We start from the raw sequence: 17,774 nt of genomic DNA on the forward strand, positions 1-17,774 counted from the left end.
TCCAAGCATGTAATAGCAAAATTGAAACATTGTCTATTATACAGGTCCCTCTATGATCTAAAAAAAAATTCAAATCGTCTACTCTAATTTTAAAAAAGTTAAAATTGCGCCTTGAGAAGTGTTCGAATGTCAGTGGGACTCACTGTATACATATAGCTGATGGCCGGTCTCGGCGACCAAGGGTTGTATTCGCGAGGCATTTTCACGCCCGGCATCTTTTTCGCCGGCATTGTTCGTCCTTGACGAATACGAGTTCTCTGTTCTTCAGCAAGGGCGAAATAAAGAGCCCTCCCAAGCATTGGCGGATTAATGCGTACTGGTGCCCGAGGCGCGATACAAAATTGAAATCCCTAATACGCTATGACACGCTATGACAAATAGAGCGATTATTAAAAAAAGTTTTATTTGAAAATAAAAACTTTATTTATGGCATTGAGAAATTAATTTCAATAACAGCTTTTCTGGACTTTTGCTAGTGCACAGTTGAATGCATGTGTAGATTTCAGCTAGCGACTTGCGTTCATTTGTCGCATATGCATTGCATTTATATCATTTTACTACATGAAATAATATCACGTTGTTCGTTTCAACAGACAGCTGTTATATTATGTATAAAAAAATAAAATACTACTAATTTATCAATATGTAATTTAACCAAAGTAATACATGTTTGCTGGCTTTAAATGGACTTACATCATTTTCATAATTAATCAATTGTAATAATCATTTAATTTCAATTATGAAATTTTAAATATCATTCGAAATATATTTTCTATTAATCCATATAATTTTGTTTATTAATAATTACAATAAATAAAATAGGAGTCTCGTTTCTTATTTTGAACGTTAAATATATTTATATATTGTTAAACTTAAAATAAGATATTGTTATTATTTATTTACTCTCTTTATGTGGCGGTGTTTTGAAATAGTCATGATGCACAGGCGTTACATAATGTAATAACTGTTTCATATCCTTATATTTTTCGTATGTAACAGATCTCTCGGCATCGCTATACAAAGATGACATTTGAAAACATTAATTCCACTTGGATATCTCCCGCATCACTATACCTGCAGGAAAATTCTTCATACCATCGAATGCCCCCTTTCATGCTAAACAACTTTTGTAGGAACATGTTTTCGATAACTTCACCCTGTAAATATATCCAATAACAAAGGTACTGTAAATAACCAGGCCCTAATTAGTCCCCGTAGGTTCTGCTTTCCCTTGCAAATCATAATTTTCATCAAGGCTCGGTGCGAGCCTGTTTACGATGGTTCCTTCAATTGACTCATTTCCACTAGCTCGGCCTAATCCGCCGCTTTTCTTTTTCTTTTAATTTAACCGAACGAACCGATCCTTGTAAAATCCGTATGACACGACCGGTCATCGCAGGTACACGTGCTTACCTGATAGCCGGCCGCGGTGGCTAATGGTTTTCCACGGGAGACGTTTTCATACCTGGCGCATTTTTTTTCGGGTAGTATCCTTTTGTCATTGTTCGTCTTTGCTGATTAGGACGTTCTGTCCTTTAGCAAGGACAGTATAAATACCCTGCCGATGTCAACGGAAACACTCATTCTGTGATCAGTGCAGCAGTGATCAGTGCGAAGACCTCGGCGAATTTTCTCAGTTAATTTTCCCAGTGAAGTATAGTGAGAATTTCTTAGTGAACTAAAATGGAATGGTACGTACATTTTTGCTATATTCTTCCGCGAACATTCTTCAGTCACTTGTTTTGACTAATGTTTTCCGTGTGTCGGGTATAAGAAAGACAATTTATTTTTACGAATTTAAATATTTATAAATAAAATATATTTTTCATCGAGATATGAGTCAACCTCTATTTTGGCCGGATACGGAGAATTCTCCCTAATTGACGCTCGGATAGTGCACGAAGATGGACAAGTTGGGAAGAGGAGATACGATTATTCAAATTTGTAAATTGAAATCTTGAAAATTAGAAAATTTAAATACTAGATAATTTAAAAAATGTACATTTATATATATAGAAATCGGAGAACTTAAAAATCGTGAATTTGTAAATCAAAGAATTTAGAAATTAAAATGATAAGATTTAGAAAATTTGGGAAGCAGATGATTTAAAAATTTGTAAATTTAAGAGTCGGAAATCTTAAAAAGCGTAAATGCAGAAATCAAACAATTCAGAAATTGAAACGGTAAGAACTAGAACATTTAGAAACCAGTTGATAACAATTAAAATTTCAGAAAACTGAAAAATCGTGAATTTATAAATCAAAGAATTTAGAAATTGAAATCTTAAAAATTTGATCATATAGAAATCAGCTGACTTCGAAATTGTAAATTTATAAATCAGAGAATTTAAAAACCGTCAATTTGATTTGAATTGGAATTGGAATCTTAAAAATCAGAAACTACAGAAACCAGATAATTTCGAAATTATGAATTTAGAAGTATGCGCATTGAAACATCGTGCCATTCGAAACGGATGGATCGAGAAATTGCAAGTTTTTCGGAACGGAAAAATGTGTTTAATCCTGGCGTATAGATATTTCCAATCTATTCGCTTATAAAAACGAGTCGTCTACAAAGTTGTCGATTCACCGATAACTATAAAAACGAGCCGCGAGGCTCGAGTAATCGTGTCTCCTCTTCCCAGATTGTCCATTTCTGTGCGTAATCCGAGCGTCAGTTAGGAAGACATTACTGTATCTCCAAACGTTTCTGGAAACTTGATTCGATTAAAGCTTCCGTCGTTTAATATACCGTTTAATATTACGTGCATACTAATTAATTGTTTCTTTTCGTTCAGTTCCAGAACTAATACTGAATCCTGCATTGAGTGGGGCTCCATAGAAGGTGGAGAAATCGAGTTCGAGTCTCTGACGGAGGATACTTTGGAGGGAGCATTACAAGTAATAAGGAAAAGCTTTTTCCCCAACGAGAGCATCTGCAAAGCCGTAAATCTGATATCGGCGCCTTGTAGCGTCAGAGCGCTCGAGGAGCTCTGTGTGGAAATTGCTAAAGACGGTGTCAGCATTGTTGCAGTCGACGTCAAGACTGGGGAAGTTGTTGGTGTTGTTCTCAATAAAATTAAGATATTGAGAGATCATCCGATGCCGAGAGATCCTGTAACTAACCCGCGACGTCCGTGTGGGCGCCCACCGTTTCGTCGACATCGCCCGGTCCTCTGGCGACCTTGCCAAAAGAGTTGGCTTGAAAGATTCAAGGATAATTGCGTACATCACCGGGCCAGGGGCTACGTAGATTTTCTGATTGCTATACACAGCAAGATAAATTTATTCAAATATTATAATATTGATTGTATTATGGAGTTGATGTTCCTGGCTACGCTGCCGGAGATGCAGCAGCGAAAAATTGGCGAGGGCTTAGTGTCCGTGTCCGTGGAGGTTGCCAATGCGCTGAATAATGGACAGCAAGTGAAAGTACCGATATCTGACACTGGAATTAATAGCGTGATCCATAATTTTCTGAGCATACCGAAGTTAGTGACTGCAATCATGACTTCCAATTACGCGCAGATCATCGCGAGGAGGTGCCGCTTAAAGGTCTTGGAAAGGATTAATTACAGGGGCTTTCGTTATAGTGACGTATCGTTCCGCAAGAGAATAGGGAAGGAGCATCGTGACTTCACTGTTGTAGCCAAGAAAATAAAGAACTAATCGACGGTTCAGAAGATATCGCAATGTCAAGAAAATTATATTTTATTTAGTATTTGCTTGTATTTAACAGGATTTCTATAATTTCGACCGAAATTGTCAATTATTATCTTCGAAATTATCATCTTTGAAATTATTAATTCTGAAATTATCATTTTCGAAATTGTTATCTTCAAAATTGTTATCTTCGACATTGATATCTTCGAAATCATTATCTTCGAAATTACTATCTTCGAAATTATTACCTTCGAAATTATCCCAGAAATTATTCTAGAAATTATTATTTTTGAAATTGTTATCCTAGAAATTACTATCTTTGTAATTGTTATTCTAGAAAGTGTTGTCTCCGAAATTGTTGTCTTTGGAAATATAATTCTCGAAATTATTATCTTTGAAATTATTATCCTTGAAATTATTGTCATTAAAATTATCATCGAAATGATTGAAATAACACCAATTGGCTAAAATATATTCGCTATGCAATCTCGTCGATGTAACACTTATCAATGAAAAGTGTAGAAACAAAACAATGAAATTTATACTTTTCTGCCACGTTTCTCGTCGTTTCAGCCACTTCATGAAGGAACGGAGATCAGGCACTCGCGATCGGGCACTAATACTAAATAATCCAAACGGCGCGAAAGCGAAGATTTCACCCTTTGAAATGTATCTAAGAACACCATTCTACAGTTTTTTTTGTTAACAAAGTTACGGTATTTTGAATTTCAGAATTTCATTCGGAAGAGAATCCAAGGTGCTATACGATGGCAAACAAAAATCATAGATCAATACTTTCGGGCTCATTCGAAAGGGGAGACTTCGTTCGTTAAAATAATTGTGATTGCGTTTGCCAAACAATTTTTTGAACCACTCAGATCTATGCGAATATGAGAAATCGACAGGACGGAACCATTTTTATTTACAGTGCAGGGTATTAACGAAATAAAATTTATAAAACAGGAGAATTAAGATGCTACGAAACTGGGAAATTGGACTTCTAAAATGAGTAGAAAAACACCACCCTACGATATTTTTTAACGAAGTTATGGTATTCTGAATTTCGAAAAATGTTCGCCTAGAATTCCACGACCTCAGAAATCACATTAATCTTGTATACTTTTTTTCAAAACTGCTATAAATTTGCAACAAAGTATCGCAGATCAACGTTCTTGGATTCGTTGGAAAGGGAATACTTCGTTCCACAGAATCACGGTGATTTCATACGCCGGAGAAACGTTTCGAACTTATCAGAAGCACGCGAATTTGAAAAATGACCAACAAAGTTTCATTTTCGCTTATCGCTCGAGTTCCATCGAACCATTTTTCGTTTCGTGCGATTTATGGTGTAGTGCCGGCCGTGCGTAGAGCCAAAAATATTCGCGCTGAGTCGGAAATGTGATTATCATGTTCGCGCGACCTTTACGAAGGCGGCTGGCCACCCCCGGCCGCCGAAATTCAATTGGTCCAGCAAGTTTCGGTTGATCCAGCGAATCAGAATTTGGTGAAATATCGTTGGCGCACTTGTAACAATGACACGGAGTCACTACAGCTTCAGATGATCGCGATTAGGGCAAATTTCGCAGGAGTTAAACGATTACGCTGATTCTGGCTCGTGAGCACGCGTCGCGACGGATAATTTACGATTTTTCGATGATTTTTATGTCGAAATTATGAATGTCGGACAATTTTATTTCATAATTTTAATTGCTCCTGAACAAAAAATTTTCATCCCCTTTTTATTTTCTGCACGGTGAAACTGCCCCTTTAACAACGACATCCTGATGTTATCCCATTTTCTTGTATATTTTGCAAATTTATCAGGTATTAAAATAATGCGTATAATAAAATTTGAACTTTTTATCCCCTTTACCTATTTTTTTTTAGAGCGGAACAGCCCCTTTTTAATTGCGATATGTAGATGTTACCCTATTTTTGTATATGTTATCAAAATTCTCATGACATTAAAAAGCTGTTTATAACATAAATTAAATTTTTCATGCCTTCCTTACTTTCTTCAGGGTGAAACTACCGCCTTAATAACGATGTCTAGATATTACCTATCTCCATGTTTATTTCTAAAATTTTACCGTATATTAATAAAATATTTGCAGTGAAAATTAAATGTTTCATCCCTTTTTATTTTTCGTAGTACGAAACTACCCCCTGAATGAATGTGGTATCTTGTAGATGTTTCCCTCTCTGCATAATTATTTCTACAATTTTATTGGATATTAAGAAATTACTTCCAGCGAAAATTAGATTTTGCACCCCTTTTTATTTTCTTTGAGATAGAACTTCCATATTTTTAAAATTGCACCAGATATTAAAAAAATTTAAGATAAAAATTTAAAGATATTAAAAAATTGAATTTCTTTCCTTCGTTTATATTTTTAAGGGTAAAACTATCCCCTCCTTGCTCGAATGATATATATTCGATATGTACTAAATATTCAAAAATATGTTACAATAAAAATTGAATATGTTGTCATTTAAAACAATGCAGTCATATAATGTAACAAATATAAATTTTCTGTCTCGTGTAGAATTTATTAACGACAGAGTATGCTAATCAACATGACAATGAAAGAAATCGTATTTCAAGGGGTTAATTACGTCGGAGAATCTGTAAAATTTTTTCTCCGAGGAATTTATAAATAGCCCGAGGCTATACGAATATTAAAAACTTTATAATGAAGGGATCGGAATAGTTGAATTTTGTGGAAGGGTAATTATTCCTCAGACGAAGTTTGGTTGTTGACAGGAACAGCGATTCTTCGAACGAAATTTAAAATAAAAATTGAAATATCATAAGAATTTTATATTGTTCAACATTGTTGATAATCATATTTTATCAATTTATAATGGTAAATAATATAAATTATAACAATAGTAAGTTCTAGCCAGACCACATAGCTTATGTTAATTTTATAGCAATTACAATTTGAACGACACCAGTTAATGTTAGATTAATACGAATTTTAATTTCAGCAATGCTAATGCGAAAATTTACAGCAATTTGAATTTCGATGATATTAAATGATATGTTATTAAGGAATTTCAATAAAAGCAAAATGTCGAAGAATTTTCAGAGTTGTTGTATACTGTTGATAATCAAATTTCATCAATTTATATTGTCAATTGATTGTACAAAAAATTAAAATATACACGCGAATATTTACGCTAATTTCACGCACTATATTCTCGACATATGTAAATAACAATCTCAATCGCCTCTCACTTCTCAATCATCAGCCGATCATTGAATACATTGATTTTCACTTCTCTCGCATCATTCGATTCCGCAGTTATATCAATTATACAATTTTAATAAAAATAATCCCGAAAATATTATATAACTAATTAAAAATTGTTTCAATTATTGTTTTCATTCGTGATACACTAAATACGTAGCTTTCTCGTTATTAAATAAATGAATTTCCTTGTATATCAATTATGGAATTTATATACATCCATATTTCGGTTTCGTGAAATACTAAATAGAATTGATTCTCATATTATACAATAATTGAATTTTCGAACGTGATAATTATGGCATGGAACTCTTGGGAATTATAGCTGTGTTTGATTATTGAAGCACATTAGCGAGCCGAGAGATGACCAAGCAATATTAATTATAATTTCGAAAGTTTTCTTTTCGAAAGAAAATTACTGCTATATTTTTAGACACAATTTTTTTAACTTTATATTTATGTATATATGTACAAGAAAACTTTAATTCTGAAGATTTCTACTGAATTACCAATGAAATAATTATCAATTATGAATGATTTGAAAATTAAATAAACATTGAGACAATCTTTAACAAAAATGTACGTGTACATATCCATTTATTACTAATGATTTTATTCTCCACGATCTTCATGAAACTTCTTTGAAAATAGGTTTTAATAATTATTTCATATAAGTTCGTAACTAAAATAAATATTATAATTAAAATAAATATATTTATTTATGGAAAATGTTTTCTGTTCTTGATTTTCACGTAACTTCAACCAATGTAATATTTAATTATCATTACACATAAATTCAATTTAAATGAATGTTGAAATAATCGTAAGAATAATACGCGGTTGTATTTGTTTATAGAAGGTGATTTTCTCTCGTTAATTTTCATCGAACTGCAGAGGAAATAATAATAATAATAATAATTATTATGAACAAATTTCATTAAAATGGTTCCCAATTATTAAAAGGAGAATACGTTCGATAATGAATTTCTCCTGACGAATTGCACAGAGATTATTACAACAACAAATGTATATTTTATATAGACATGTAAAATCAGTGGCCTAATCGAAGCTTATCAAACATTCACGAAACCAGTACGAAATAATCCTTGCGCTGATAGCTGGCTCATTATCAATCCATCAAATCCATAATCCCCTATGCAACAAATACGACGTGAACTCGAAAGTCGATCATTCTCTTTCTCGTCGATCAATACCGTTGAGAGTTTCGCAAAATTTTCCGCGAAAATCTCGCATCAAACATAATTCCGCTATTCGAGTTTAGTTAAATGTGAATTCGAGCCGAATGATTTCGCACGATCCATCAAATGATAAATGTCGTCGACTGTAGAAATACTATACATTAAAAAATCACAGCAGAAGCTCAATGATTGTAAGAATCGTTGTAATACATGGAAGAATTCCGATACATGCAAAATACAATTAAGAAGAAAATGATAGAAATATTAGAAACTTGACGAAATACAATAATCAAGTATAAAGATAGTAAAATGTAGAAACTATATAAATTCAGTAATCAAATGTAGATATATTCAAATATGGATACTATTTATTATATATTACTATATATATTATATTTATTATATTATTATATTATAATATAGATTATTAATATACAACAAATATAAAATTTACTGAATTTTTGAATTCATGTAGCTTCTACATTTTAGTATTTTTATATTTGGCTATATGTATAAACAATATAAATAGAGTATACATAATAAATAAAGAAATATTAAAAATATAAAAACTGCACGAATGTAATAATCAAATATAGAAATACTAAAGCCATAGAAACCACTAAAATGCAACTGGCGAATATAGAAACACTAAAATATAGAAACTACGTAAATGGAATAGTCAAATACACAAGAACTAAAAATTTAAAAATTATGAAAGATGCAAAATAGGGGAAAACTATAAAAAAAGACCGGTGTAAGTTGTGATTACGAAAAATATAGAGTCTACAGAAAATGCAATAGTCAAATATACAAGTACTAGAAATTTAAAAATTGTAAGATATGTAAACTGGGGGAAAACTATAAAAAATACCCGCTGTAAATCGTGGTAGTACTAATATAAATAACAAATAAAATTAATAACTAATTACCAATGATCAAATATAGAAATACCAAAAATTTTAGAAAGTGTAGAAGATATAAAATAGGCGGGGAATATAACAAACAATATTATAAATGATAAAATTATCGTTATCATCATTTTACACTTTTAAGCATTACACGAAGCAAAATTGTGTAACTTAACAAAAAAAAAATTATTGTGTGTGTATTATACTATTTTCTATATTTAATATACATATAATTGGGTTGATGGTTTTAATCAATCATCTTCTCCTAATAGCATGTAATTACAGTTGCATTACAATATTCATCATACTCCAATCACAATCACAAATGGCGAGTTCTAATTACATTACAGCCAATATCGTATAATATTATATGTACATAGTCACCTTGTCACCGTCCACTCACCACAAACCACATCCAGTCTCTCACGAAATCAATATTAGCTTATAAGAAATTTATATTTCGACAACAGGAAACAATAATACCTCTCATCATATTAGTTTATGTCAATTTAACAGCAATTTGAATTTTAACGACACTAATTAATGTTAGGATAATATGAATTTTAAGTTCGAGAATATAATATTTTAATATATATAATAACATATATAATAATAATTTAATAATATTTTTTGTACAGAACTTCAACTCTCATGCTATTAAATAATATTTTTTGTTCAGGTATTAAAGCTCCAATAATATTGAACGGAATTATAATGACATCGATACGAATTTTATATTAAATTTATGGGATATATGATGCTCAATGTTATATTTTCATATGATATTGTTTAAAATTGTCTCATATTGTTCTTTTTAACAATGTTTGTTATATGACGTACAATGATTATTTATTGATATCACATTTATGAGGAATTTAGATATCAATAATTACTATCGCATAAATAACGATAACTAGATTGTTGCATCATTAAAATATTTGAATAATACAACGAGGAACTCAAATTTCCATGATTTTAAATAATGTTTAATTTATTAGGAATTCCAGGATCAATAACATTATACACAATGTAATCGTACTAAACCATTCTTATTAGGTTAATGCATAATTTAATACGGTAATAATGTATTAAATGCTGCAGCAATAAAAAAATATAAAAAATGTAAATTTGATAATATTATTAATTATATATATTTTATATATAAATATATATATATAATTAATAAAATATTATTAAATTAACATTTTTTATATTTTATAATATATAATTATAATTATGTATATATATATATATAATTATACTATATAATATACAATATAATAATTTAGTATAATATACAGTATAATATATATATGGTATATAAATATATATATATATTATACTGTATATTATACTAAATTATTATATCGTGTATTATATAGTATAATTAAATACATTTATACTGTATATCATACTAAAAACTGTACATTATATATAATATAATGTAATACATTAAATACTATTTCTAGTATTTTACATAATTGCCAAAAGCTGAGTAATTAAATTATGTTACGTTCGCTATCAGCATAGTTATATTTATTGTATTTATTGCATTAAATACATTGTATCATCTTACGCGACATGATGAAAATGCCGCCAAAGTGAAGGCATCAATTCTCTAAATATCATGCTATGTGCTATAATTTTAAATAATTATATTCAGAACATTAATATGACGTTCTTTATGCTGCGGGCGAACGTGTTAAGCAATGATCCAAACGCCACGGGTTGAAATGACCTCGACGGTCCATAAACCAAAAATAATATTCTTCGTAATTGATCGCATTTTTTAATTCGAATCTTAACCGTTAGAAGCGATACGCAATTTCAATGCGTTCCTTTTAACGCTGCCAAAAACCTGTTCCCAGTCACGTCCCACCAAAATTGATATTCCCCGCCGTCGCCACAAATTTCCAATAAACTCGCCGCACCAACAGCGCCGCCGAAACCGAAGAAGGAAAACTCGATCGACACTCGCGTGTTTCCCGGTAACGAATCGTCGCTTTCGCCACTCCAACCACGAGTGCAAACACTACGTGGCTGCATCACCGACACCTTTAGGTGCTGGATCGGGGTGGGGTGGGGGGTCGTCGTTGGTGTTCGCTAAAGGTTGCCTCTGTGTTGTAAATAAACGGCGCGACCCGATCGTACTGAAGATAGAAGCCAATCATCCAGCAGGATTTCTGGTTTCCTTTAGTTCCGTCCCCCTCCACCGCTTTCTTCCGTACCTTATGGAGCATAGCAGTACTATCCCCCCCCCCAAAAAAAAATTTGCCGGAAAACGATATTCGGAGTACGTATAGACTAACGGTCGTAAGACGTTGCCCGCGACCATCGAAACCGTCTTCCGACGGTTAATCCGATACATGGAGTTGCGAAATTTCAGCGACACGGTTGTTTTTATGTTTCTGGTCTCCTGACTTCTGCGAACGGCGGATTACGATCGCCGGATATCCATCTCGGTGGACGTAGAATAAAGCAGACCCGATTTTCTGAAGCTTCGCAGATTATGGTATTCGGAAATAAAAGAATTTCGTAGCTTGCTTTCAAGAGCCTTTTAGAGTGTAACGTACGGAGAATCTTCCCACGAATTTTTTATATTCCCTCCTGAAGGCATACGCCAGGCTGGCGCCAGCCAGCCGGGGATTCATTTGTATATCGCGAGTCGAGTACCTCCGAGAGAGTACGACGACGAACATTTCTGGAGTCGGACCACATAGGATCATCCCCACTACCATTTTTCCACAGAAAAACTGACTATATAAAGGGCCCAAACGCGACCGGGAATTGGGCTAGTTTCGAGTCATTCGTCGACGCGGAAACATTAGTAACATCGAGTTTCAATTCTTCTTCCGCGAAAACTTACTTACAGTTGTAAAACCCAACGCGTAATAATTTAGTTTTTACCAGTTTTCTTTGGTTTCAAGTTTAATCATTTCCACCTCCTGTTTCAAACCAGTAGTTGGTATAACCCACCAAGATATATCTTAACCGCTCGAGGTATATCTTTATTTCTTTTCTAACCCTAATATCAATTTCTCCAAACACCTTATCCTAATTTTAAAGGTAGCTACCCGTGTCGAAATAAACATCGGCTGGTCTACGCACCTCATCCAAAAATTCCAATTACATGCAACCTCCGGCCACCCAAACTGCCTGGCCCTCGGCTCGTAACAAGAGCATGATAAGACGAGTAGTATTGTGGTCATTTAATCCTGAGATAGTAGCGTCTGAAAGCAGAGGAACTTAAATATTTTTGATAAATTATTTTCGTTTAATTTTAAATAGAATCGTACGTGTTTTGATGAAGGGCGAAGAAACGAATCCAACAAGTATAATGATTGAATACTTTCGATTGTTTAACCTCGATATGTTTGCGTTTGAAAGTTGATTACTTAATGTTTCGGACACGATATTGTTACAAGAATTATATCTCTTTTTTAATGTTTATGATAATATTGTTACGGCGACTTGTCCAAATCAAGTGGCTGTAATGTGAAACAGCCCTGTTGTGAACACCTCCTTAAAGAATAATAGAAGAGAGGGGTTGCCACGGAGGTGTGTTATCAACGGACAATCGAAGAGTCGGGATCGGACCGTCGAGCGGTCCAAAGATCTCAAACATAATTGAATTGAGTTGTATTATAGTTTATGTACTTTATTGTAAATAAAATGCCGCGACGCGAAAGAAATGCAGTAATTCGCAACAATATTATTGAATCAATTGTTTTCTCATATAATAAAGCACTCCTTAAAGTAAGTAGAAACATAAATTTTGTTTATTTATTGCACATGTCCTTTTGTATAATAAGCGATAAACAAGATAGTGACGAAATTTAACGTCACAAAAATAATCGGACAGTCCGTAGGTATAGGTGAACTAGTTTTTATCGATGGTATTATGGATAAAATGAAATATTTGGACATTTTTTAAAGAAAATTTAATTACAAGTGTTATAAATATGGGTGTACGTACAGTTTTAAGTTTTATTAGGACAGTGATCCTAAACACAAGGTCAGAATTGTACAGGAATATTTGTTAAACAATTGTCCAAAAGTACTGCATCCTTCTCCTCAATCGCCTGATTTAAATCCAATTAAAAATTTATGGGATCAACTGGACCACAAAATTCGTACAATACTTACAAAGACAACAACAAAGATAAAACAACGTTTGTTAGACGAATGGAAACGAATTTCGTCGGATTATTTAAATAAAGTCATCTGTAACATGCCCAAGCGATTACATGAAGTAATAAAACAAAAGGGTCAACCGACAAAATATTAATATTATGATAACGTGATTAAAAAGATTTTCATTTTATATAAAATTAATGTAATTCATTCACTGTCCGAATATTTTTGTGACGTTAAATTTCCTCACAATCTTGTTCATCGCTTATTATACAAAAGAACATGTGCAATAAATAAACAAAATTTATGTTTCTACTTACTTTGTATGAGAAAACAATTGATTCAATAATACTATCATAAACAATAAAAAGGAGCAATTGTTCTTGTATCAATATCGTGTCCGAATATTAATGCGAGTCACTGTATATATTCATTATACTCGTTGCATTTGTCTTTCGATGCTCTACAAGAATATCGGTAACAATATACAGAGTGTTGTATAAAAGTGTGCTGGAAACAGGAGTAGTCCTCAGGAGTAGTATCTTTTTTTCAGATACAAATATCAAGCGGATTACGAAAAAAAAACGAAAAAATGGACGTCGGATCTGTTGTACATACGAAAACCACACAATGGAGCGATAGAAAAAGACATATCCCTAGTTAACAATACATATGTAACAATAATTTAAACAATATTTATAATTGATTATGTTTTTCTTATTACATTGTCTATAATCATATTGTTCATAACTGATAATATTCTTTATTACTACTTTAGACAATATATTTGTACTACGTGACCTATAATATTATTTAAAAAAAATTGGTTAAGTAAACATTTTTATCACAATTAAATACAAAAATTACTTAACACGAAGATCGTCGTATGAAATTTTATATTCCAATCATATAATTGTAGTCAAAAATCGTAGGCAAATATTGTAGCTAAAATAGAAAAATATTGACATCCACAAAAAATAAGTACTTGGTCAATGAAAATATATAAAGTAAAATGTACAACTAAAATGTTTAGATTAAATGTTCAAACAAACTGTTCGATAAACATGCTTAAAATAAAATGTTCAACTAAAATGTGTAAAATAAAGTATTCACAACCAATATGTTTAAAATGAAGTGTTCAAAATAAAATGTTCAACTAAAATTAACATCTACGAAAAATAAGTTCGAAACAATGCTTGTGTACGTCGATAGCGTCTGGTGTCGCATTTCGTATCGACAGCGCATTCAAATTCAGGAAACCTCGAAAACATGAAAACACCGATTTTCATAAAAGTCGCACGAAGTTGTGGATTGTGGCCAACTCTTTGAGCGAAAAGTGCGACGTGTGGCGTCGGGTGTCATCTGTCGAAGGAACGTGCAAACGTCGGAATACAAAAATTCTCCCCTCCACACTCTCGCCGATCCCATCGCACACTCTAACCGCCATTTCTGGCGCGGCTCCTATCGGGTCCCTTATTTCGTCGACGAAAAAATGGGGAGGTGGGTGAACTGGAAGAATGCAGTCTCAAGCCTCCGCGACCTAACCCAGTGAAATGAATTGGAGGATCGTGCCCCGACCGTGAAAATCGACGCCAGAAAAATATTTTCCTGGCCTTCGTGCTCCGGGCAACGAACGATGCCGATCTTTTGCGTAAGCCGCTTCCAGATATCTCGCAGAGTCGCTGAGATCGCTCGGTCCCCGAAAAATTCCGTTGGAAAAGTCGTTCGCCCATCGATAGCAAAGATTTCTCGCAGACGGAAGTGGTCACGATTTTTTTTCTTGCGGATTTTAGGGTCGAAGGTTTAGGTTAGGTGGACGGGTTTTTATGGAGCTTGGTGGATGGCGTATGAAATGGAGGGTTCGGGGTGTAGTGAAAAAAAAAGATTGCAAATTGAATTGATATTTTATATTGCTAGTAATAATAAAATTTTTTATTTCATTAAAAAATCATTCAAATAATTCGACAAATTATTTATTTATTATTGCAAATGATAAAAAAAATATTTATTATGCAAATAAAATGTTATTTTTCATTTGGGTTTTAGAGAGGGACGAAAAGATTTAGAATACTATTTGCGCTGATATACATATGTATACTTAGTGAATAAATTTAGGATAATGTAAATTAAAGGGTTGGAACTTGAGTTCCAATATATCAATTACTAAAGAATTGAATTTGTATTACAAAGTTTCAATTATTTAAATCTCAAAATTTTAATTTTTTTAATTTTAATTTAAATATTAAGTTACACTTCTGCTTATGTCTACATGCTCCTATGTATTCAATAAATAGATTTTGGCTAGATTTTCTTTCTAATGTAAATTAAGGGTTGTTGACCAAGGTGATAATTACTGAAGGGGTGAATTCGGAGTGCATAGTTAATATTTAAAATAATTTCGAAATATTGATAAGTATTGATTTATTTTTGTCAATAGATTTAAGCTAGAACTCCATTTCCTTATAAATTTAAAGGTCCAGGGTTAATGACTGACGTGTATTAGTTACTGCTGAAGTAAATTTGGGGTGTAAGGTGAGTATTTTAAATTACTGTGAAATATTCACGAATGCTGATTTCAGTCAATAAAGGTCCGGCTTCCCTTTTCGATGTGAATGGAATGGTCGAGGGTTAATGACCGATTGATCGTGGGCAAAGTGAACATTTACAATCATTCCGGAATATTTCTGCATGCCGACGTATTTTTATAAAATCGACTTAGACCAGGTTTGCTAATACATTTCTATTAAATACGTTAAATAAATTTAAGTTAGCTTTCCTTTATTTTCTGAATCAGGGCGCCGAGGCTTGATGATAAAGATATCAACTATTGAAAGGGTGATTTTGAGGTGCAAAATTGACAGTTAAGATTATTCTAAGACACTCCCTGCGCTCTGATAATATTTTCTTGTCTACACGTATTCTGTAAGCAAGGGTTCGAGGTTCCCCTCTTGTACACAAGTTACCCAAAGGGGTGAGTTTGGGGTGCAAAGTTGGCAGTTTGTATTATTTTGGAAAGTTTGTTGATACTAATATTATTTATGTCATGTAAATTTCGGCTGGGTTCTCCTCTTTTTAATGTAAATCAGCTGGTTGCGGGGCGGTGTTGTACATCTAATTTACAGTAGGGACGAATTTTGGGGTGGAAAATTCACATAATTTTCGGAAGCTCGCAGATACTTACATATCTTTATTATGTAAGTTCATGTTGTACTTCCCTTTTAATATAAATCGGGGGATTGAGGGTTGAAGCTTCAAATGTTGATTGCCGAAAGGGTGAATTAGGGGTAGAAAGACATTTCAAACATTTTAGACGAATGATTCATTTCAAACATTTAATTGTAAACATTTTAGTTGTGTGTGTGTGTGTGTGTGTGTGTGTGTGATTATTTTAGATGATCATTTTAGTTAAACATTTTAGTGAAACATTTTATTTGAAACGCTTAAATAGAATGTCCTTTTGAAATGAATTTATAAACGCGTCTGAAAATATTATAGAAATTAAAATTTCAGAAAAATTAGAAGTCAGTGATGTTTTTGATGAAGCCGACTTACAATTAGAGAGTTTAATGATCCCTTCGAATGCCCGAAATATCTCTCTTAAGATGGAATTTTGCGGATCGGCATAATGGCTGATCTAATTTCACCGAATTACTCGCGCGACGGATTCTGGGACGATATGGGATTACCAAATCGCGTAATAACCTAATATTTCACCAGACTTCCCTCAGTCACGATGACAGTTTTCCATTTTCCTGGGCGCTTATGCCGCGAGAAAATACACGGGGTCGACACCAGCGCGAATGTTTAAATAAAAAGCGAGCAACGAACGCTTTCGGACCGCTTGTTGCTGATCGAGTATGTATAATTACCCCGACGTTATTGATACTTTTGGACCACGTTCGTAGTGTGCAATTCATTTTATTATTTACTTTATTAACGTCGATCACAGAAGTTACTAGGTAAACTGAAAAGTCACTAGCGAGGCACGACAAAATTGTCCATCAACTTTTAAAATATTTTGACCAGAAGTTTGCATAAAAATGGTTTAGTGATTATGAATAATATAATTTATATTAAATTTTTTAACGACGACCGCAGAAGTTACTAAATCAACCGAAAAACCACTAGCAAAATGCTGAAAAATTATCACAATCAACTACCAAGAATATTCGATTATTTTGCATAAAAATGGTTTCGAGACAGTGATTAATAATTTCTTAATTTTACTAATGCTGACCACGTAAGTTACTTGTTAGATAAACTAAAAAGTTAATAGCCAATGTTATGTTAAGAAATTAGCATAATATTAAGATGATTTATGGGAAGAGCGAATGTTTCAGAAAGTAAGATTTGCCTTTATACATGTACTCACGACTACTCTCGAAAATAGTCTGAGCACGAAAATGGGCACCGGATACATTACGATGACAGTCAGCTCCATCAACCGTGTTACGGCAGCGAGAGAGAACAGGAATGCGGTTAGAATCAGAAGTATCACCAGCTTCAACAGACCTATGATTGCCTAGAATTATAGTTCTGGTCATTACAACGTCATGAAAATTACTGGCTACCACATAAACGTACCCGCATAAAAATAGAGTCTACGACCTCCTCGG

The 17,774-nt window shown here is 33.0% G+C and overlaps 1 protein-coding gene across 1 annotated transcript; it reads left to right on the forward strand.

The window, feature by feature from the left end:
* The first annotated feature begins 1,595 nt into the window (after positions 1 to 1,595).
* Positions 1,596 to 17,684, forward strand: LOC143262361 (uncharacterized). The gene is made up of 3 exons (XM_076528191.1): positions 1,596 to 1,691; positions 2,799 to 3,491; positions 17,549 to 17,684. Exons 1-3 carry the CDS (start codon positions 1,684 to 1,686, stop codon positions 17,682 to 17,684), a joined length of 837 nt encoding a protein of 278 aa, XP_076384306.1. The 5' UTR covers positions 1,596 to 1,683.
* The last annotated feature ends 90 nt before the right edge of the window (positions 17,685 to 17,774 follow it).

This window comes from Megalopta genalis, unplaced genomic scaffold (assembly GCF_051020955.1).
Source record: "Megalopta genalis isolate 19385.01 unplaced genomic scaffold, iyMegGena1_principal scaffold0119, whole genome shotgun sequence".
In the NCBI taxonomy this organism is placed as follows: Eukaryota; Metazoa; Arthropoda; class Insecta; order Hymenoptera; family Halictidae; genus Megalopta; species Megalopta genalis.

Excerpts from the sequence above, each read along its gene's own strand:
- LOC143262361 (XM_076528191.1), top strand. Across the intron at positions 3,492-17,548 it reads AATTTTCTGAGCATACCGAA|TCTGAGCACGAAAATGGGCA; the intron begins GTTAGTGACTGC and ends TCTCGAAAATAG.